At 44.2% G+C, this 24,060-nt stretch overlaps 2 protein-coding genes across 2 annotated transcripts in view; one reads left to right on the top strand and one right to left on the bottom strand.

Moving 5' to 3' along the window:
* Positions 1-24,060, top strand: part of LOC148143388 (uncharacterized) — a gene marked incomplete at its 5' end in the record, with an annotated part of 330,397 nt that overhangs the window by 120,566 nt on the left and 185,771 nt on the right. The window lies entirely within an intron of this gene.
* LOC148143391 (uncharacterized) overlaps positions 19,843-24,060 on the bottom strand; it is a 46,929-nt gene continuing 42,711 nt past the window's right edge. Inside the window, exon 2 of the mRNA XM_087974165.1 lies at positions 19,843-20,881. Within this exon, the coding sequence (XP_087830291.1) occupies positions 20,077-20,881 (805 nt within the window). The 3' untranslated portion in view covers positions 19,843-20,076. The remainder of the gene's footprint in view (positions 20,882-24,060) is intronic.

Below are 24,060 nucleotides of genomic sequence, written 5' to 3'. Positions count from 1 at the left end.
GGTAAAACAGGACCGAGTCTGCATGGCTTTGACAACAGGAGGTCATGTCTGACAAATCTATTAGAATTCTTTGAGCAGGTAATGAGTAAGTTAGACAAAGGGAGAGCCAGTGGACGTGAGCGATTTGGATTTCCAGAAGGCCTTTGACAAGGGGCCGTGCAGGAGGCTGCTAAGTAAGATAAGAGTCCCTGGTGTAGGAGCAAGGTACTGGCACGGATAGAGGATTGGCTAACTGGCAGAAGGCAGAGAGTTGGCATAAAGGGGTCTTTGGAGTTCCAAAGGAGTCCATGCTGAGAATGCTTGGACAGGCCAGGAGAATGGTCAGAGAAGGGGCAGATGGAATACAATGTGGTAAAGTCTGAGGTTATGCACTTTAGTGGGAAGACCAGAAACAGAGACTGTTTTCAAAATGGGAAAGGCTTCGGAAATGTGAAACAGAAAGGGATTGGGGAATCCCAGCTCAGGGGGAGGATTGTACCATTCATTCGGGGTGGTGTGGAAAGGATCGTACCATTGAGACTTTGGAGAATTGTATCCTTAATGGCTGTGGGGGAGTAAAGGATTATACCATTCAGAGGGGGACGATTGCATCATTCGAAGGTGGAGGGGTGTGGAGGAGGAAAAGGGGAGGGGAGGATTGTACCATTCACATCACGGGGTGTGGATTATACCATTCACAGGGAGAATTATTTAGTTTTATTTTTCAGAATTTCCAGGATACAGGACATATGCCAATTTTCCCCACTAGAAATCGACTGAAACTGGGTGCACTAAAAAATTCCAGCAGGAAGATTATCAGTAAAAAGGTCTCGTTTCGGTCATAGCAGTTATAGACTTATAGAGTCACACAGCACAGAAACAGACACTTCATTCAACTCATCCATGCCGACCAGATGTTCCAATCTGGCCCAGTCCCAAGTTCCAGCATTTGCTCCATATTCCTCTAAATCCGAACTATTCATCTAGACACCTTTTAAATGTTGTAATTGTACCCACCTCCACCACTACCTCTGGCTGCTCATTCCATACACGCTCCACCTTCTGCGTGAAAACGTTGCCCCTTAGTTCCTTTTTAAATCTTTCTCCCTCTCATCTTAAACTTATACCTTCTAGTTTTGGACTCCTCCATTTCGGGGAGTAAAAGACCTTGGCTGTTCGCCCTATCCATGATTTTCATGATTTTATAAACCTCTCAGGTCACCCCTCAGCCGCCTCCACTCCAGGGAGAACAGCCTCAGCCTAGTCAACTTCTCCCTATAGCTCAAATCCTCCAACCCTGGGAACATCCTTGTAAATCTTTTCGGAACCCTTTCAAGTTTCACAACATCCTTCCAAGAGGAAGGATGCCGGAATTGTACACTTATTCCAAAAGGGTCCTAAACATTCTCCTGTACAGCCACACCATAACCTCTCAAATCCTATACTCAGTACTCTGACCAATAAAGGAAAGTATACCAAACACCACCTTCACTATCCTATCTGCCTGCAACTCCACTTTCAAGAAACTGTGAACCTGCACTCCAAGGTCTCTTTGTTCAGCAACACTCCCGAGAACCTTCCCATTAAGTGTAGATGTGCTGCTCTGATTTGTTTTTCCAAAATGCAGCACCTCGTATTCATCTAAATTAAACTCCATCTGCCACTCTTCAGCCCATTGGCACATCTGATCAAGATCCCATTGTAATCTGAGGTAACCTTCCTCGTTGTTCACTACCCCTCCAATTTTGGTGTCATCAGCAAACCTACTAACTATACATCTCTGTTCACATCCAAGTCATTTGCATAAAAAATACAGAAAGGAGTGGACCGAGCACCGATCCTTGTGGCACTCCAGTGGTCATAAACCTCCAGTCTGAAAAACAACTCTCCACCACCACCACCACCACCTTTGAGCCAGATCTGTATCCAAAGGGCTAGTTCTCTGTGTATTCCATAAGATCTAACCTTGCTAACCAGTCTCCCTTGGGGAACCTTGTCAAACACCTTTCTGAAGTCCATATAGATCACGTCCATTGCTATGCCCTCATCAATCTTCTTTGTTACTTCTTGAAAGCACTCAATCAAGTTTGTGAGACATGATTTCCCATGCTGAAAATGTGTTGCTAGAAAAGCGCAGCAGGTCAGGCAGCGTCCAGGGAACAGGAGAATCGACGTTTCGGGCATAAGCCCTTCTTCAGCCCTTCTTCTCCTGTTCCCTGGATGCTGCCTGACCTGCGCTTTTCCAGCAACACATTTTGAGCTCTGATCTCCAGCATCTGCAGACCTCACTTTCTCCTCAATGATTTCCCATGCACAAAGCCATGCCGACTATCCCTAATCAGTCCTTGCCTTTCCAAATATGTGTAAATCCTGTCTCTCAGGATTCCCTCCAACAACCTGCCCACCACCGATGTCAGGTTCCCTGGCTTTTCCTTATCACCTTTCTTCAATAGTGGTACCATGTTAACCAACCTCCAGTTTTCCGGCACCTCTCCTGTGACTATCAATGATACAAATATCTCAGCAAGGGGCCCAACAATCACTTCCCGTAGCCTGCCACAGAGTTCTCGGGTACACCTGACCAGGTCCTGGAGATTTATCCACCTTCGTGTTTCAAGACATCCAGCACCACCACCTCTGTAATATGGACATTTTTAAAGATGTTATAATCTATTTCCCTACATTCTATATTTTCCATGTCCTTCTCCAGAGTAAACATTGATGCAAAATACTTGTTTAGTATCTCCCGCCATCTCCTGTAGTTCCACACATTGGCTGCCTTGCTCATCTTTGATGTGCCCTATTCTCTCCCCAGTGACCCTTTTGTCCTTAATGTATTTGTGAAAACCCTTTGGATTCTCCTTAACCCTATTTGCCAAAGTTATCTCATGTCCAGTTTTTGCCCTACTGAATTCCCTTTTAAGTATACTCCTACGACCTTTATACTCTTCTAAGGATTCACTCGATCTATCCTGTCTATACCTGACATGTGTTTCCTTCTTTTTCTTTACCAAACACTCAATTTCTCCAGTCATCCAACATTCCCTACACCTACCAGACATTCCTTTCACCCTAACAGGAATATACTGTCTCTGGACTCTCGTTATCTCATTTCTGAAGGCTTCCCATTTTCCAGCCATCTCTTTACCTGCAAACATCTGCCCCCAAACAGCTTTTGAAAGTTCTTGCCTATTACTGTGAAAATGAGACATTCTCCAATCCTTTTCCATCACTATTTTAAAATTAATAGAATTATGGTTGCTGGCCCCAAAGTGCACCGCCACTGACACCTCAGTCAGCTGTCCTGCCTTATTTCCCAAGAGTAGGTCAAGTTTTGCACCTTCTCCATTGATATATCCACGTACTAAATCAGAAATCTTTCTTGAACACGCTTAACAAATTCCTCTCCATCGAAACCCTTAAATCTATGGCAGTCCTGGTCTAAGGTTGGAAAGTTAAATCACCTACCATAACCATATAAGGGGAAATGAGTTTAAAACTGGGCACAATCCTCTAGGTGCAGTGTCAGCAATGCTATGTTTGGTTGCAGCAACACTTCCTTCCCTTTATGTTCTATTCCTTTAGCGATTAAAAGCGAATGCTGCATTCATTTTCTTTATTATCTACTGTACCTGCATGCTAGTTTTCTGTGACTCATTAATGAGGATACCCAGATCCCTCTGCACCAGATCACCCCAACCCCTCTATTAGATAATAGGTTGCTTTGCTGTTTTTGTTTTTGACCAAAATGCATGACCTCATACTTATCCACCTTAAACTCCATCTGCCACATTTTGGCCCACTCTCCTAACCTATCCAGATCCATTTGTAAGGTTCATATATCCTCATTGCAATCTACCATCACGCCTATTTATGTGTCATCCACAAATTTGGCAAATGAGCCTTTTATACGTGTATCCAAGTCACTAATGTAGATTGTAAATAGCTGGGGTCCAAGGACCCAACCCTGTGGCACCTGACTAGTTACATCTTGCCTTCCAGAAAAAAAAGCCATCAATTCGGACTGTCTGTCTTCTGCCCATCAGCTAATCACCTATCCAAGCTGATAAATCAGCCCATATCGCATATGATCTAACCTTGCGAATTAACGCTTTGAGTGGCACTTTAGTAAATGCCTTCTGAAAAGCCAGATACATTACATCTACAGGATCCCTATTATCCACTTGTTACATCGATGAAGAACTTAGTCAAATCTGATTTGCCCATCGTAAAACCATGCTGACTCTGATGGATAGAGTTTTGACTTTTCAAACGTCCTCATATTGCTTCCTTGATAATTGACTCTAACACCTTCCCAACAATAGTTGTTAAACTAAGCGGTCTGCAATTTCCCACATATTGCCTGCCTCCCTTTCTGAATACAGATATTACATTAGCATTTATTGGAGGCCTGAGGCCTCCAATAAAATCACCACAGGCCCAGTGTTTACTTCACCAGCGAAGGCGCTCTCAGGTTGCTTGGGCAACCAGCCGCCATCTTTGTGAGGGTCAGGCACTTGTTGTCTTGGGACGGGGAGCGCGGGCGGCCATCTTGGTGAGGGCACCATCCACTGTCATTTCTGGGAGAGAATTCCAACCTCGTGGTTACCTCGGCCTTGGCCGAGCTTCATTCCCCATACTGTCCAGCGATGTGCAAGTTAGGAGAGGGGTTCAGCCATGTTAAATTACTGATAATCCCCAAGGATGGTCTTGTTAGTGTATGTTGACCATGCTAATTTAACCCCAGTGTCCAGAGATGTGCAGGTTAGAGTGGATTGGCCAAGGTAAGTGTATCCATAGTGTTCGGGGTTCTGCAGGTTGGGGTGAAGGTCTGGACCCCCTCAATTAGGTCTCTCAGTCCGACAGCGCAGCCTGAATTACAAGAAAAGACCAATAAAATGTAACAAGATGACATGATTGACAGCAGGTTAGTCCAATGATATTTCATAGGAAACATTGTTTTACGCACAAAATCATCCCATGCTTGCTAGTTCAAGGTTAGTTCGAGTACCAAATTACTTATGATTCATATTATGAAAACACTATTGTTCTCTTTTATTTCTAAATCCAGCAAAGAAGCAATTCAAGTTCAGTGTCAAATCATAACCTGAAGCCATTTTGTTATATTTATTTTAAAATATTATTTAAAATTTAAATGCCATTTTGTGGTTAATAAAAACCTACATACACCTGTTGCTCCTAACAACAGCCTAAATTCAAATTTTAAATCCTGATCTCAATAAAGCAGCAGTTGTCTCATTACCCAAAAGGTTGAGATCACAAACGATATAAGTACGATATAAGTTGATGGCTAATAACTCCTGAAAATCCTCCTACAGAAAAAAGTCACTGAGAGCTGCATATCCCAAAGAGTGATATTACTGTTTTGTAGAGCTTTTGGATTCTTCCATTCTATGCAAAACTCAGGGGAGACTGTGTTCCTATAGTTACAGCATGAGGAGTACTTACTTTATTCAAAATAATAACCAGGTTTAGCATAGGTAAGGGAGGGACCTTGCCAATAAGAGGCATGCCTGTCTTTGTGACTTCCTTGAGGCTGTTCAATAGATAGGTCCTTTTGGTAAGAGATGCGGTTATTGTCCCAGAACAGTTCCACCCATCCCATAATTGGGAAGACATTGGTGCCATTAGGGGTCAAAAAGTCTTTTGCTGAAGTCAGCACATAACAGACCACTTCATCCCTGCCAAATATTCTATTGTGACTTTGAAGAAACAAATTGTAATCGAAAGATAACATTTCCCTATCTTCTCTTTTGCGTGTGACCTATTTGGATGGGGCAAGGCTTACCAGGGAAGCTCATAGCACAACTGGTATCAAACTGGCACACAACACCTTTACAGGGTAAAGAACATTTAGACTTGTTCTGTAAATGAACTGTTCAATCTTTGACCACTGCAATAGTCATTCTTGGTAATGTTCAGTCCCTCAGCAGACGATGACATCTTCCTGGCATAGTTGGTGCACAGTCTCTGGTTGCTTAGGATCGCACAGGTAAACTGTCCCTTGTGCACCAATGCTGGCAATGGCAAGTCCACACAGCAGGGCAAGTTCGATCTTTATCACCCCCCCCCCCCTTGCAAGGGGCTCATCTGATGAGCTTGCAATGATGGAGATGAACCCAGGGGGAGATGCGAATTTAAAATTTGAATTTACGCTCTTGTTAGGAGCAACAGGTGTATGTAGGTTTTTATTAACCATAAAATGGCTTTTCAATTTAAAATGGCTTCAGGTTATAATTTGACACTGTGAACTTGAATTGCTGCTTTGCTGAGTTGGTTAGCTTTGGGGAAAAGAAAACAATGGAGTTTAATAATATGAATCATATGAATTTGGTATTTGAGCTAACCTTGAACTAGCAAGCACGGGATGATTTTGAGAGTAAAACAATCTGATTCCTAGGAAATATTGGACTAACCTGCTGTCAATCATGTCACCTTATTACATTTGATTGGTCTTTTAAGGCTGTGCTGTCTCTTTAAAAACATGTAAATGATGTGTAATTTTCGAAAGTAATTCTGCAATTTAGCCACGGAGCTCAGAAGCTTTAACTTCTGTGTTGCTGGACAGAATTGCGTCAGACTGCCTTGCTTTATTAAACTGATAACTTTGCTTTGTACAGTCCGCATTCCGTTCGTTCTTTGACCGATCTCGAAACGGAGGGGTCCCGTCTGGGATCCAGATCTTCAAGGGTGGATTGGCCAGGCTAAATTCCCTCCATAGTGTCCAGGGATGTGTAAGTTTGGTGTATTACTCTGGGATAAATGTAGGGCAATAAAGGGAGGGATATGGGTGAATTACCATTCAGAACGTTGGTTTGGACTTGTTGGGCCGAGTGGCCTGCTTCCAGACTGTGAGGATTCTTTGAAGCGAAGGGATTTTTGCAAACTGCTCTCCTTCCATCTGCTGCAGAGTTCTGCTCTCGGCCTGTCCCCGTTCCCTGCCCCATTTTTAACATCACAACGCGGAAGTGGCAGTATCAGTTTCAATATGAAACACCCTCTTCTGGGCAACTCCTCATCCTGGGAGAGGGAGGGGAAAATCTGTTCACTTGTACCAACTGGAGTGAATCCAAGGAGGGAATCTACTCTGCCAACTCAGGTATGTGTCTTAATTACCCGGGTGAGGAGAGACGGATGTTAGCTATTGGGGAGGGGGAGATACTTTATTTTTTTTCAATGCATCTGATTCCCACAAATAAATGCATCAGGTTCAAGTACAGCACGTGCAAAGATCCACATTGCAGCTTCAAGCTGGCTGCAACAGTTTTACATCCTCTGTTCTTGCTCCATGTTGGCTGCAGCACATTTGGCTTCCTTCCCTGATCTCTTCTTTCTGCTCCCCCCCCCCCTCCCCCCGAAGTGTTGATGCTTCAAAGTTGACGCAGTGAAAACAGGAACTAATGTCAGTCTTTTGTAAAAGCAAAGTGGCATAAAGCAAACGTGCGATAAATGGGGGATATCAGTTTGCTGATGAGGGATGGGAAGGGGCGATGAAGAGGGGTGGGTGGAGGCTCAGGCAGAGCGAAAACACTGATAGAGGCCAATTGAGCCGACCGACATAGCCCTGTGCTGGAGACTCAATGGGACAGAGACAAATGTATCTATTTCAGACCTACCTGCAGGGTTGGACAAACATTACGCTCCATCCAGGGTAAAAATGCTCTCCATCTACTCCTGCAGATCAATTCCGTAGGGAAGGTGCTGTCAGACAGCACTGGAAGTAACGTGGGTGTGAGAGCAGCAAGTCCGACAGAAAGGATCCTCTTGCCCCTCCCACTTCACCCACTAAACAGGGTTCAAGGTGTGACTCAGCGGCAGTAACAGCAGAATATACTGGCACGAGAGTGTGTCCAGCAGAGATTCACACGATCGATCCCTGGAATGGTACGCCTAACATACGATGAATGGCTGATGATCCTGGAATTGTATTCATTAGCGTTCGGAACGTTGAGGAGAGATCTTTTAGACACTTACAAGATCATGCTTGGCTATGAAAGGGTGAATACTGGGAAGTTGTTTCCATTAGGTGGAGGAGACTAGGATCCAGGGACACAGCCTGATAATTAGAGGGGGTCAATTTAGAACAGAAATGAGGAGACATTTCTTCAGCCAGAGAGTGTGGGCCTGTGGAATTCATTGCCAGGGAGCGCAGTGGAGGCCAGGACGTTAAATGTCTTCAAGGCAGAGATTGATAAATTCTTGATTAAGGAATTAAGGGCTATGGGGAGAGTGTGGGTAAGTGGAGCTGAAATGCCCATCAGCCATGATTAAATGACAGAATGGACTCAATGGGCTGAATGGCCTTACTTCCACTCCTATGTCTTATGGTCTTAATTCATTGATGTTGACTAGATATTCTAAATTAATCTAGTCCCATATGCCAGCACGTGGCCCATACCCCTCTGAACCCTTCCTATTCAGAAACCATCCAGATATCATTCACATATTGTAATTGTACCAGCCTCCACCATTTCCTCTGGCAGCTCATTCTTTACGCTCACTACCCTCGGAATTAAATAGTTGCCCTTAGATTTGTTTTAAGTCTTTGCTCATCCACCTCACCCTAAAGCTATTACACTTTAGTTCTGGACACCCCCAAACCCAGGGGACAATATCTTGTCTATTTACCCTTTCATGAGAGGCAACGTCCTAGTGAACCTTCTCTGCGCCCTCTCCCAGAGCATCCACGTCCTTCCAGTAGCATGCTGGCCAGAACTGCACGCAATGTTATGAATGTGGCCGGAATAAATAGCTGTAACATAACTTGCTAACTCTTACACTCAAGGCAAGCGTGCTGTATGCCTTCTTGACCACGTGCCTGCCTGCTTTGCCACTTTCAGGGATCTATATACCCAGATCCCTCTGTATGCGTTCTGTAATTTAATGTACAATTCTTGTATTTCCTTCTCTTCCTTTCTCCCTCATCTGTATCCAGCTTCCCTTTAATTGTATTCCTCTCTTCATCTCTTTCCCCCCGTTCCTCACCCCTCCACACATCAGTGTATCATAAGACCATAGGGGCTGAAATTGTGACTGCTCTGCGATTCAGTCATGGCTGATAAGTTTCTTAACCCCATTCTCCCAGTAACCCTTGATCCCTTTCATACTCAAGAAACTATCTTTCACAGCTTAAATGTACTCAATGATCTGGCCTCCACAGTCTTCGGTGGCAGTGAATTCCATAGATTCACCACTCTAGCTGAAGAAGTTTCTCTTTACCTCCATTCTAAAGGGTCTTCCCTTTGGTCTAAGGCTGTGCCCTCGGCTCCTAGCCTTTCCTACCAAAGGAAACATCTTCCCAACATCCAGTCTGTTCAGAATTCTGTCGGTTTCAATTAGATCCCCTGTCATCGTTCTAAATTCCATTAAATATAGACCCAGAGTCCTCAAACATTCCTTATTTGTTCAGATGTTCATTCCTGGGACCATTCTCGTGAACCTCCTCTGAACACACGCCTAGGCCAGTACATCCTTCCTGAGATTTGGGCCCAAAACTGCGCACAATACTCCAAATATGGCCTGACCAGAGTGTTACAAAGCCTCAAGTACATCTCTACTTTTACATTCAAGTCCTGTCAAATTAAATGTCATCATTGCATTTGCCTTCCTAACTACTGACTCAACCTGTAAGTTTACCTTGAGAGAATCCTGGACTAGAACACCCAAGTCTCTTTGCACCTTAGATTTCTGCATTTTCTTCAGTTCCAAAGGTGACTGTTGGTGTCGGGGCAGCACCAGAGATTTCCTGACATGCGGATTGGATTCGGGGGTACCAAGTAATCTGAGGAACTGGCAGTATCTCAGGAGAAATGGTTATTCCTGGAGGAGGGAGAGAGGAATGTGGCGTGATTCTGTAAACTCGAGGTCTCCAGAAGTGTGCAGAGGTGGTGTTAGAATTTCACACCATAAATGTGAAAGCGAGGAAACTCCACCAGAATTCAGTTATCAGACATGACAGGCCAATGGTGTCTATCTGTGATGTTAGAATTCTATGATGCTTGGAACTGAGACATAAATGTTCAACCCCATGTATTTCATCTCCTTTGTAATAGAGACCTCTATTTGTATTTTTCAATTGGTGTTTGTACCTGTCTGCTACTTTTGATGATTTGTGTACTTGGTCTCCAAAGTCTTTTTTTCCCTTTTATAGTGCTTAGTTTCTCATAATTTAGCAGTTCTCCAATCAGTCTTTCTTGGGTGAAAAGTAAATGGTTCTGATTTTGTCGTATTGGGTGACATTAAACATTTTTTCCACTCATTCGTTTAACCCATGAATGCTGTTTAGCTTCTTCCTGCTCCTTTCTGCACAAGTTGATGCCCCTCTGCCCCTGGATAGTTGATAGTTGACCAAGAACTAGATAGGTGTCCCCTTGATCCAACCTCTCGAGCAATAAGCTATCAGTAACCAAGGACAAAGGTCTTGGACTTCAATTGTTAGCAGTAAACCTCCACTAGGGACAGAATCTTTGGACATGATCTTTGCTTTTGGCACAGAGGCAGGAAACATCTCACCTGTTTCAGATAAATCAAATTATTGTCTGTCAACTCCTTTGATACTGACACTGTCATGACACTGTCAACTTCTTTGATGCTGAGCAGCGTGAATTGATTATTTACTGGCCCAACAAGAATGGATTTCCCAAACTGCCCCCGTGTTGGTGACAGTCATACACCCAAACCAGCTGCTAGTAGGGATCAGCCTTCTCTCTGAATCAGGAGGTCACAGGTTTAAATCACAGGATGTTGCTGGTAAGAGGTTCAGTGATGGAAATGTCATTCAGTAGAAAATACTAATAGCTTCCAGAAATTATGGTGAATGTAGGGGCTAGTATAAATGAAGAACTGACGGATATTAATATGTATGAAACAAAAATGCATCAGAGAATTGAATAGGATTTAAAGTAGCTAAATTCCCTGGGCTTGGTGGTTAACGCTAGTTCACTGGAAAGTGGTAATTGGAAAGTGGCGCATGACATCCCACTGTTTTCGAAAGAAGGAAGAGAGCACAGGGAATCTATAATGAAAGGTACAATAACAGGACAGTTAAAAATTAATGATAGGACTGAGCAGAATCAACATGGGCTTATTGGAAATATATGCTGGTCAAACTCAGGTCATTCTAGCTAGCAGAATATATGAATGTCCAAATTAGGAGCTGAAGTAAGCCATTCGGCTCATTAAGCTGCTCCACTCCAAGAAGATAATGGCTGACTACTTTGAGTTATACATTGCACATTCGCATCCATCCCCAAAACCTGAGATTCTTCTTAGGTAAATGAATTAATCTACTTCTGCCTTAGAAATATTCAATGGTCCTGCCTCCACTATCTTCTGTTGCAAAGTATTCCAAAGCTGCACAACCTTCCAAAAAATTTCCCTCCTTCTTTGTCACAAATGATTGCGTTTTTTGAAGAAGTAACAAAGAGGATTGATGAGGGCAGAGCAGTAGATGTGATCTATATGGACTTCAGTAAGGCGTTCGACAAGGTTCCCCATGGGAGATTGATTAGCAAGGTTAGATCTCACGGAATACAGGGAGAACTAGCCACTTGGATACAGAACTAGCTCAAAGGTAGAAGACAGAGGGTGGTGGTGGAGGGTTGTGTTTCAGACTGCAGGCCTGTGACCAGTGGAGTGCCACAAGGATCGGTGCTGGGCCCTTTACTTTTTGTCATCTACCAAAATGATTTTGATGCGAGCATAAGAGGTACATTTAGTAATTTTGCAGATGACACCAAAATTGGAGGTGTAGTGGACAGCGAAGAGAGTTACCTCAGATTACAACAGGATCTTGACCAGATGGGCCAATAGGCTGAGAAGTGGCAGATGGAGTTTAATTCAGATAAATGCGAGGTGCTGCATTTTGGGAAAGCCAATCTTAGCAGGACTTATGCACTTATTGGTAAAGTCCTCGGCAGTCTTGCTAAACAAAGAGACCTTGGAGTGCAGGTTCATAGCTCCTTGAAAGTGGAGTTGCAGGTAGATAGGATAGTGAAGAAGGCATTTGGTATGCTTTCCTTTATTGGTCAGAGTATTGAGTACAGGAATTGGGAGGACATGTTGCGGCTGTATTGGACATTGGTTAGCCCACTGTTGGAATATTGCGTGCAATTCTGGTCTCCTTCCTGTTGGAAAGATGTTGTGAAACTTGAAAGGGTTCAGAAACTATTTACAAGAATGTTGCCAGGGTTGGAGGATTTGAGCTGCTGGAGCATCGGAGGCTGAGGAGTGACCTTATAGAGGTTTACAAAATTATGAGGGCATGGATAGGATAAATAGGCAAAGTATCTTCCCTGGGGTCGGACAGTCCAGACCTCGAGGACATAGGTTTAGGGTGAGAGGGGAAAGATATAAAAGAGACCGAAAGGGCAACTTTTTCACGCAGAGGTTGGTATGTGTATGGAATGAACTGCCAGAGGAAGTGGTGGAGGCTGCTACAATTGCAACATTTAAGAGGCATTTGGATGGGTATATGAATAGGAAGGGTTTGGAGGGATATGGGCCGGGTGCTGGCAGGTGGGACTAGATTGGGTTGGGATATCTGGTCAGCATGGACGGGTTGGACCGAAGGGTCTGTTTCTATGTTGTACATCTCTATGACTCTATAAAGGGGTGATCTAATTGTTCGTTCACAACAGTAAGTAAACATCCTTCAACATCCATCTTTTGAAGACCATTCAGGCTCCTAGAAACTTCAATCAAATGACCTCTTGCTATTCCAAACTCTGAAAGTCAGACCTGCCTGTCTAATGATTTTCCATTAGACAGTCTGTTCATTGTGGGTGTCAATCTAGTTTACCTTCTGTGAATTGCCTTTAATGCATTTTCATTCTTCCTTAGGTAAGGATATCAAAACTGAGCACCGTGTTCAAGATGTAGTCCCACCATTGCTCTGTAACTGAGGCATAATCGCCTTACATTTATGTCATTGGCCTTTCTAATCATTTGCTGTGCATTCTAACTTGTGACTTATTTGCAAGGCCCCCGGATCCCTCTACATCTCAGAATTATGCAGTTGTTCTCCAAGTAGGTAACAAATTGCATTTTACCATATTGTACACCACTTGCAAGAGTTTTGCTTATTTATTTAACCAATCTATCAATCTGCATCATTGATATGTCATCCCCACAATGCACATCTCCATCTATCTTTGTGTTGCCTGCAAAGGTAACCACATACCTTTGATCCCCTCCTGTAAGTCATCTATATAATTGTAGAAAGTTGAGGAGCCAGCAGAGATCCCTGTTGGAACCCCACCATACATTGTCATATACAACCAATTTGACAAAAGAATCATTTTTGCATATTCTGTTTTCTGCCAGTCAGTTGATGTTCTATAACTATACTCTACACCATGAGCTCCTCTGTGTAGTATGCTTTTCGTGAAAACATGTCAAACACCTTTAGGATATTCATGTTCAGTATATCCACAGGCTTCAATTTACATACTCTTTCAAAGAATTCCTTTAGGACAGCATGGTGGCACGGTGGCTCCCTCTCACGGCCAGAGACACCTATTTGATTTCAACCTTGAGTCGACTATCTATTTGGAGTTTGCATGTTCTATCTATGTCTTTATGAGTTTCCACTGGGGGCTCCACAGTCCAAAGATGTGTAGGTTGGATGCATTAGCCACGCTGGATTGCGTAATGTCCTTGGATGTACAAGCTTGGTGAGTTAGCCATGCGAAATGCAGGGTTACGGGAGTAGGGTGGCGGTCTGGATCTGGTTGGGATGCACTTGAGGGTTGGTGCAGGACTTGATCGGCCAAATGGTCTCTTTCCACACTCTCGGAATTCTATGAATAAATTGGTGAAACAACATTTCGTTTTCATATTAGCATGCTGATTCTTTTCAATTACCACAAGCTTTTTGACATGGTGGTTATAATTTCCTTAATTGATTCAAAAACAAATGTTTAATTGTAGACTCAAGGGACCACATTTTCCATGATGTATCTTTCCCTTCGAGAACAGAAGTATTAAATATGTTACTCTCCAGTCTGAGGAAAACTTGCCTGAATCTAATAAATCTTGGAAAATTAACATTAATACAAAATGAACTCATTAGCCACCTTTTAAAATTCTCTGAAGTCCACCTGTACCCAGAGATTTGCCAGCCCATAGCACCATCAGTTCGCTCAGTAGCATTTATCTAATGATTCTCATTTCACCAAACTCCTCTGTTTGTTCAACCTATGGGGTTAAAGGCAGGATTCTTGACTGTGTTGGAACAGAGGGATCTTGGAGTCCAAGTCCATAGATCGCTCAAAGTTGCCACCCAGGTTGATAAGTTGTTACAAAGGTGTACGGTGTGTTGGCTTTCGTTAGCAGGGAGATTGAGCTTAAGAGCTGCAAGGTTATGCTGCAGCTGTATGGAGTACTGGTTAGATCACACTTGGAATATTGTGTTCACTTCTAGTCACCTAATTTTAGGGAAGATGTGTAGGGAGAATGCCAGAGGAAACATCACAGAAGCGCTTCACAGGAGGCTCCCAAGCACTGAGGATGTCACCTAGACAGGGGACGAAACGTCTGCAACACAAATTCCCAGCTCGGTGAACAGAACCACAACAGGAAGCTGTGTAAGCTGAGAGAGGGTATAGAGGAGATCTACCTCGATGCTGCCTGGAATGGAGGGCATGTCTTAGGTTGGGGGAGCTAGGGCCTTTCTCATTGGAGCGAAGAAGGATGAGAGGTGACTTTATAGAGGTGTACTGTATGTTGAGAGGCATAGATAGAACGAATAGCTAGAGACTTTTTCCCCAGGTCAGAAATGACAGGGCATAATTTTAAGGTAATTGGAAGAAGGTTTAGGGAAGATGGCAGAGGTAGGTTTTTTACTCCGAATGGTGAGTGCATGGAATGCACTTCCAGGGTTGGAATGAGAGTCAGATACATTTAAGAGACTGCTGAACAAGCACATGGACGGCAGTAAATTGAGGGGAATGTAGGCTAGTCTCATCTTCAAGTTGGATAAAAGGCTGGTACAACATCGACGGCTGATGGGTCTGAACTGTGCTGTATTGTTCTACGTTCTCGCTCCAGAATGATGCAGCAGCAGTATTGGACGAACAATATTGTGTCAAACCCCTTGACCTTTCCAGAGATGGGCACTGTCGATGGAAACTCGGTTAAATTCTGCCAGCAATCAGGTGATAGCCGGGTGGGGGGAGGGTGGCAACGGTGAGACTGAACTTGCTTACTTGAGGGTTTTTAGTTTTAGTTGCTACGTGCAATGAAGTGTGAATCATTATTTCAGCAGTTAGTTTCTGAGTCAGTGGCCAAATTAAGGCGATTCACCCACAACCAGAGCAAGAGGCTGGGATTAATATTGACTCCACTGCATTCAACATGACATCACGTCAATACTGTTAGACACCAACCCCCACCCCACCAGAGAGCTCAAACCGAAACACCCAAAGACAAGCGCATCACCATATAATCTGTAACATTAATGTGAAAAGTGGTGTAACCTGCTCTAATGTTTAAAAATAAATCCCTGACACTTTAAAATCAACAAAAATCCATTTATTTATCCAACAGTAACGGTGAACAGATAAACTAAACTATTAACAAACCAAATAAATCCCTTCTAACTACTGACTGTTCTGGAATGAAACAAGATTCTCGTGATATGATGATCCAATAAATATGATTCCCTCTCGTAACAAAAAATGGAATTTAGTCTCTCAGATTACAGCCTGGTTATGTGTCTCTTGGAATACTCTGTGCCGCCTTCTGTTGAATCTTCTGTCAGGAATGCCCTTCTCAGTTTTTTTTTAAATGATGCATTTTCTAATACAGAGATGACTGACGGCCAATTTCCCCCTCTCAATAGAACGGAGGACACTTGGCTCTCGCGAGGGGGAGTTAGAGATCTGGGCGTTCAGTCGATTGTACCCTGAAGGTGGCAACACAGGTCAATGGAGTGGTCATGAAGGTTTCATTCGGCGGTGTGTAAATAAATTGTTTTCCTGGAAGCCAATTGATTTGACCAGCTACATGACTCCTGAGATACATCTGCCGAAAACAACTAAAAAAGGTTAGGGTCTGGGCTACATTCCTAGAATGTTTTGAGGGGATCTGGCCTGGTCCATAACACTGTACACCTGCAAATTGTGTCTCCAGGAAGGATGTAGTGCAACTTGAAAGGGTTCCGAAAAGATTTAAATGGATGGTTCTGAGGTTGGAGGGTTTCCTTCCCCGGGATTGAGTACAATGGTTGGCAGGTTATGTTACAGTTGTATAGGACTTCGGTTTGGCCACATTTGGAACACTTCATACAGTTCTGGTTGCCACATTCCAAAGCATCCACATCCTTTTGGTAGAGGGTGCAGAGGAGGTTCACCAGGATGTTGCCTGGTAAACAGGGCGCTTGCTATGAGGAGAGGTTGAGTAGATTAGGATTATTTTCATTAGAAAGATGCGGATTGAGGGGAGACCTGAATGAGATCTACAAACCATGGGGTGGCATGGTGGCTCAGTGGTTAGCACTTCTGCCTCACAGCACCAGGGCACTGGGTTTAATTCGCTCTTGGGCGAGTGTGTGGAGTTTGCATATTCTCCCCGTCTCTGATTGTCCTCCATGTGCTTTAGTTTCTTCCCACAATCCAAAGATGTGTGGGTCAAGAGAATTGGTGATGCTAAATTGCCAGGTCAGGGGTAAATAAAGGGTAGGAGAATGTGTCTGGGTGGGTTACTCTTCAGAGGGTTGGTGTGAACTTGCAGGGCCGAAGAGCCTGTTTTCATACTATAGTGTATCTAATCTAAGGAAAGAACAAGAAACTTTTATTCCCAGAATGGGAGACTCAATTACTAGTGAGGTCACAAGTTCAAGGTGAGAGGGGAAAAGTTTAAGGGAGATATGCATGGCAAGTTCCTTATGCAGAGGGTGGTGGGTACCTGGAGCACATTGCCACCGGAGGTGGTAGAGGCGGACATGATAGTGTCATTTAAGATGTATCTAGACAGATACATGAAAGGGCAGGGAGCAGAGGGATACAGATCCTTAGAAAATAGGCAACAGGTTTAGATAGAGGATCTGGATTGGTGCAGGCTTGGAGGGCCAAAGAACCTGGTCCGGTGCTGTAGCTTTCTTTGTTCCTTGTTTAGCTCTGGGCTTCTGTCCAACTGCCCCCTTCTTTTGTACCCTTGAAGACATATCTTTCTTTTTTATGATAGGATTGTTTCTCTGTTTTCAAACAATCAGATTGAAATTTAACAGGTTTTTGGAAGCCAAAGGACCTGGTTTAAATTGATTGGCTAAATTGAAAAACTGTTGTCTTAGCCTGCGAACTGTATGGCCTTTCAATACAAATGCTTCAGTTCAGGTGCTCTCTGTTGTGACAATGCTGCTCCTTTGAAGAAGATGTTGTTCTTGTTTTTTTTTGAAGAGAGGTTGCAAAAGGCAGAGGTTCTGATTCATCTGTGGTGAGGGACTTTGCTAATGGCTAACAGATACTGGCTAAGGCAACAATCGGGGAAAAGGATTTGTGATGTTTTTTTTTGGAAAACACTTGTACAATGAAAGGGCGGTTCTCCTTTTTGTTAACTCTGATTTGGTTTGAGTTTTAGCAAGCAGTCTGTCTGAAGCTACTGGGGGAAGAAAGGTTCCCTGATTCAACAAATGTTTCTGGCTGACTCTCTCACTAACATCTCTCCTGTAAGAACCTGTGTTTGAACTAACCGTTCCTTTTTGCCATAGGGGTGTGTTTATGAGAATGTTGCAGGAAATCTGAACAGCTGCTTTCTTAAGTTGCGGGGAGGTCGTGACGGTCGGGTTTATGAATTGCTGCTATTCTAAAATCTGTTTTCTTTTACTTGTGTTTCATTCGGCGGTGTGTAAATAGTTTTCCTGGAAGCCAAGTGGATTGACCAGCTACATCACTCCTGAGATACCTCTGCCTAAAACAACTAAAAAAAGTTAGGGTCTGGGCTACCTTCCTAGAATGTTTTGAGGGGATCTGGCCTGGTCCATAACACTGTACACCTGCAAATTGTGTCTCCAGGAAGGATGTTGTGAAACTTGAAAAGGTTCAGAAAAGATTTAAATGGATGGTTCTGAGGTTGGAGGGTTTGAGTTATAGGGAGAGATTGAATAAGTTGCAGGTATTTTCCCTGGAACATTGGAGGCTGAGGAGAGACCTGGTAGATATTTATCAAATTATGAGGGGCACAGGTCGGGTAAATAGTCAAAATCTTTTCCCCAGGGTGGGGAATCCAAAACTAGAGGTTTAGGATGAGGGGGAAAAGATTTAAAAGGGACCTGAGGGGTGACCTTTTCACGGAGAGAGTGGTGTATGTATGGAATGAGCTGCCAGAGGAAGTGGTGGAAGCTGGTACAATTTCAACATTTAAAAGGCATCTGGATAAGAACATGAATAGGAAGAGTTTAGAGGGATATGGACAAGTGCTGGCAAATGGGATGAGATTAATTTGGGATATGCAGTCAGCATGGACGAGTTGGACTGAAGGGTCTGTTTCCCTGCTGTGCATCTCTTTTGACTCAAAGTCTCTAAAAGATACCACATTGCTTCAACTGAACTCTGAAACCAACGTTACTGACAGATTCTTTGTGTGTGAACCCGAGAGGCCTAGTCGTAGAGATGTCCAGCACTGAAACAGACCCTTCGCTACAACTCGTCCATGCTGACCAGACATCCAAAATTTAATCTACTCCGATTTGTCAGCATTTAGCTCATATACCCATCCAGATGCTTTTTAAATGTTGTAATTGTACCAGCCTCCACCACTTCCTCTGGCAGCTCATTCTCTACATGCACCATCCTCTGTGTGAAAACTTGTCCCTTGAGGTCCATGCTAAGTTGCCTGTAGTGTTAGGGTGGGTTACTCTTCGGAGGGTCGGTGAGGACTTGTTGGGCCGAAGGGCCTGTTTCCACGCTGTAGGGAATCTAATCAAAAGGCACCTGGATGGGTGTATGAACAGGAATAGTTTAGAGGGATACAAGCCAAGTGCTGGCAAATGGGACTAGATTAATTTAGGAAATCTGGTCAGCATGAATGAGTTGGATCAAAGGGTCGGTTTCCAGCGCTTGGCCTATATCCCTCTCAACCATTCCTATTCGTGTCCCCATCCAGATGCCATTTAAAAGCTGTAATTGTACCAGCCTCCACCACTTCTTCTGGCAGCTTATTCCATACATGCATCACCCTCTGTATGAAAAGGTTGCCCTTTAGGTCCCATTTAAATCTTTCCCCTCTCACCATAAACCCTCTGGTTCTGGACTGCCCAACCTCCAGGGAAATGACCTTGTTATTTGCCCTATCCAAACCCCTCATGATTTTATAAACCCATATAAGGTCACCCCTCAACCTCTGACACTCCAGGGAAAACAGGCCCAGTCTATTCAACCTCTCGGCAACATCCTCGTAAATCATTTCTGGTGGAGAAGTCAATGATTTGGGTTAATACCTGAAACACTGACTTCACTGCTGGTGCTGCCTGGCTTGCTGCGTTCTCCCAGCCTCCTGCTTGCCTACTTTGGATTCCAGCATCTGCAGTTTGATTTTGTCTCTAACGAATGGCAGAGCAGACTCGATGGGCTGAATGGCCTAACGTCTGCTTTGATGGTCTCACAGGCTTAGGTTTGTGCAGATTGTGTCAGTGGGAACGTGCAGTAGCGCCCAATGGATCAAAGTTCATGGAATCACAGAATCCCTACAGTGTGGACACAGGTCCTTCAGCCCAACAAGTTCAAACTGACCCTCTGAAGAGTAACCCACCCAGACCCATTTCCCTACCCTATTACTCAACATTTCCCCTGACTAATGCACCACACCTACACATTCCTGAACACTGGGACAATTTAGCTTCGCCAATCCACCCTACCTGCACACCTTTGGACTGTGGGAGGAAACCGGAACACCCAGAGAAAACCCACGCAGGCACAGGAGGAGAATGTGCAAACTCCACACAGATAGTTGCCCCAATGCCGGGCCCCTGGCACTGTGAGGCAATGCTACTCACCACTGAGCCACCGTGGGAGTGGGTGCAGTCCAGCAGAAAACAAAACAAGCCCACCAACTCTCTCACTGTCAGACTGGGCAGGAGGTTCAGTCCTGGGGGTGACCCACAGCAGCCTCACTGGCAGAATCCGATTGTTGGGAGCGCTGGTGCCCTCGCTGGTGCCTCTGCAAGTTGCAGGCCTGGGTGAAGGACTTCCCGCACTCAGGGCAGCTGAAGGGCCGCTCACCGGTGTGAACCCGCTGGTGCTTCAGTAAGTCAGAGGAATTGCTGAAGGCCTTTCCGCACTCAGGACAAGCGAATGGCCTCTCCCCGGTGTGGACCCGCCGGTGGATCAGCACGTGGGAGAAATTGCTGAAGGCCTTCCCACACTCAGGGCAACTGAAGGGCCTCTCCCTGGTGTGGACCCACCGGTGGGTCAGCAGGTTGGAGGCATGGGTGAAGGCTTTCCCACACTCAGGGCAGCTGAAAGGCCTCTCCCCTGTGTGGACCCGCTGGTGGGTCAGCAGGGCGGAGGAATCGCTGAACCCCTTCCCGCAATCTGGGCAAGTGAATGGCCTCTTCCCTGTGTGGACACTCTGGTGCCTCAGCAGGGAAAAGGCCTGGGTGAAGGCCTTCCCACACTTAGGGCAGCTGAAGGGCTTCTCCCCTGTGTGGACCCGCCGGTGGGTCAGCAAGGCGGAGGAACTGCTGAACCCCTTCCCGCACTCTGGGCAGGAGAATGGCCTCTCCCCGGTGTGGACCCGCTGGTGCTTCAGTAGGTCAGCGGAATTGCTGAAGGCCTTCCCGCACTCCGGGCAGCTGAAGGGCCTCTCCCCTGTGTGGACCCGTCTGTGCCTCAGCAGGGTGGAGGAACTGCTGAACCCCTTCCCGCACTCAGGGCAGGAGAATGGCCTGACGCCAGTGTGACTGCGCTGATGAGCCTCCAGGACAGACGGCACATGGAAGCCTTTCCCACAGTCGCCACACTTCCAAGGTTTCTCCACGGGGCGGGATTCCTCGGGTTTCTCCATGGCTGAAGCTTCAACAGCACACAAACACGTGTACAGTCCCTCCTCGCCCGTGAATTCCTCTTTCCAGGCTGGATAACTGTTTTAGGTTCCACACTCAGTGCCCTATAACAGGAGGGTCTCTCATTCAGTCCCACTGATGCTGAAAACTTACTGAAACAGGGACCAAAAAACTTTGCTTCTTCTCACAGAATCTTAGTCAAAACTCGTTACAGTCCCAATGGACTGAACGACTGTCAGACATTGACTTGAAATTGAGGACAGCAGACGCTGGAGAGTCAGAGTCGAAAAGTGCGGAAAAGCACAGCAGGTCAGGCAGCATCTGAGCAGCAGGAGAGTCGGCGTTTTGGGCATAAGCCCTTCATCTGTTGATTTTTAAACTTCAGTTTTCAGATCAAATACTCTGTAAAAAGAGATTACAAAAGTCATCATTGTCACTGAGAAGGTCTGTAGCCTTAAAACTTGTCTTTAAACATTTAGACTAAATGTAATGCTGAATTATGGAACACATTTATTACACGAGAAAATAGACAGACAGCAAGGCTCAGAAAAGGGGGGATCTTAAAGAATGCAAAAGATAGGGACACCTGGGCTTACCAAGTGATAACAGGATGCTGTAAGACAATTAAGAATGTTTGCCTTAGCATTGGTGAATCTGCGTGAACAGGACACTAAGTGATAACATTCACAGCCGTTCCCTTTTGAAATTAATGAGTGTTTGATTCTGACCCTGAAACGAAACTTGGTACTATCAAAAACTTTGTAATTAACGGTCAGTTGCTGTCAATTATAATGGATTCTTATACCCCTTGCAAGCAGGGCAGTCACAGAGGAAATAAATCTTTGCTGTTACAAAATCCTGACTTGAGAGTTCAAAAGGACACTAGAGAGAGACACCACTTTAGTGCTGAGGCTGTTGAATCCAGTAGAAAATTAACTCTTAGTGCTTAGCTGCTATGGATTGAATTTAATTGCATTTTGTGACTTTTTGATGCTTTTGAGTAGCCAATTCTGGTTATGAAATGCAAACTCTGTAAAAGGAAATACTGATAAAGCTTTAACTTACTTGCTGTTTTTACAGACTGCCCCACTGTCAATTCTAACTAATCAGATCTTATGTTTTATTTGAATTTCAATCACAAACTTGAAAAGAAGGCATGTTTCATTCGAAGACGAATGAATCAGTTTAAATGCAACCTGACAGTAAAATCTCAGCCTCAGGTACAGAATGATTTAGTGCTTAAAAAGCAGGAGTCTGCTCCTAGCTTAGAAATTATTCTAGGTCGAATATTGAAGAGATTCTTGCACAATGTGTCGGGAAGCCATTTTATGATTGAACGTTCGCCCTCCTTACTAAGAAGCCATTTTATAAAACAACTGTATCTGACATGTGAGCTGTGCAAGGTTATCTTGTGAACTCTCCAATTAGCTGGGACTGGTACCTCTTTATGAGAGGAGTTTATCTCACTAGCAGGCGCCTAACTCAGCTGTTTTTCCCACCTGACGAATGGCTTAGGGCCTGTAGGAGTGATTAGTCAAGCTTCACAGATCTGTCAATTAGCTTTTCTTCCTTATGAATTATTGTCTTTCACTGTTATCTGTCTAATTAAGAACATGCAATTTCTTTTTCAAACTTTTGTACAAAGGAAGCCACTTTGTATCAATACATTGAAGTAGCCTGCTGGGCATTTGAACAGCTGGTAACCTACTCTCCTAGATTATTAGAACCTAGTTTGTTTAGCTGATAGGTATCAATGTTATGTTGTCACAGTGATGCTATTAGTGAATAAAGGGGATAACTAAAATTATACTAAACTGTCCATAACAGGTTTTTATTCCAGACTTCCAAACAGTACGATTTCTGGGACGAATCAAGAGAGAGGCTTTACAGGTCTGAGACCACAAGGGATTCCCTGGGCCGTCTCAAATCTCCACTTTAACATCAGTCCAGGGTAGAAATTCAGAACAAGCAATTCTTTTTCTGCAGAACAATCTTTTGTTTTGTTATTCCACAAAATTGAAAGCACCATCCCAATCTCTCTCCCCCCATCCATTCTCACTCCACTCTAATTCTCCTGAAGGATGCTAATTCAGGATCTTACAGGGCCAAAAAAGTAAAAACATCTCTTGAATAACTCTCTACCTGAAAGTTAACATTTTTCACGACATTGGGATACTGCTCAGTGTGAGCAGATCTGTTTTTGGGAAGCAAAGGAAAACTGTATAAATTCAGGATAAACCTGCAATACAGCATCTTTAGAAACAACCAGACACGGGATCAAGGCATTGACACCAACACCAGTGAGAAACTAAACATAGACGTGGCAAACCATCAGTCTTTAATCTTTTAGAATGGGTTGTAGGTATCATTAATATGTAAATCTCAGAACTTCTGACAAATCACCTTCTCGAGATAACTTAAGGTTTGTAACTAAAGGTGACATCTCAGCTCAGACAATGCATTAAAGGTATGAGGTCACAGTCTGTATCCCAATTTTGAATCTGACAGGTTCTGTTTCCAAAGTGAAATTTACAAAATATTACATGCATGTACTGCCTGCATTGACTGCCAGCAGACTGCGCATTTTTTGAACAAAATCAAATTTTTGGATCAGAAATTGGCTAGCTGAAAGAAGACAGAGGGTGGTGGTTGATGGGAAATGTTCATCCTGGAGTTCAGTTACAAGTGAGTTACCACAAGGATCTGTTTTGGGTCCACTGCTCTTCTTCATTTTATAAATGACCTGGATGAGGGCATAGAAGGTGGGTTCGTAAATTCGCGGATGACACTAAAGTCGGTAGAGTTGTGGCTACTGACTAAGGATGTTGTCAGTTACAGAGGGACATAGATTAGCTGCAGGGCTGGGCTGAGAGGTGGAAAATGGAGTTTAATGCGGAAAAGTGTGAGGTGATTCACTTTGGAAAGAGCAACAGGAATGCAGAGTACTGGGCTAATGGTAAGATTCTTGGTAGTGTAGATGAGCAGAGAGATCTCGGTGTCCAAGTACGTAGATCCTTGAAAGTTACCCAGGTTGAAAGGGCTGTTAAGAAAGCATACGGTGT

This window comes from Chiloscyllium plagiosum, unplaced genomic scaffold, assembly GCF_037043375.1.
Source record: "Chiloscyllium plagiosum isolate Xiang-an unplaced genomic scaffold, Cpla_swu_hap1 HiC_scaffold_27, whole genome shotgun sequence".
Classification (NCBI taxonomy): Eukaryota; Metazoa; Chordata; class Chondrichthyes; order Orectolobiformes; family Hemiscylliidae; genus Chiloscyllium; species Chiloscyllium plagiosum.
Note: the sequence above shows the minus strand (reverse complement) of the source record. Positions and strands in the feature narration are given on the sequence as shown.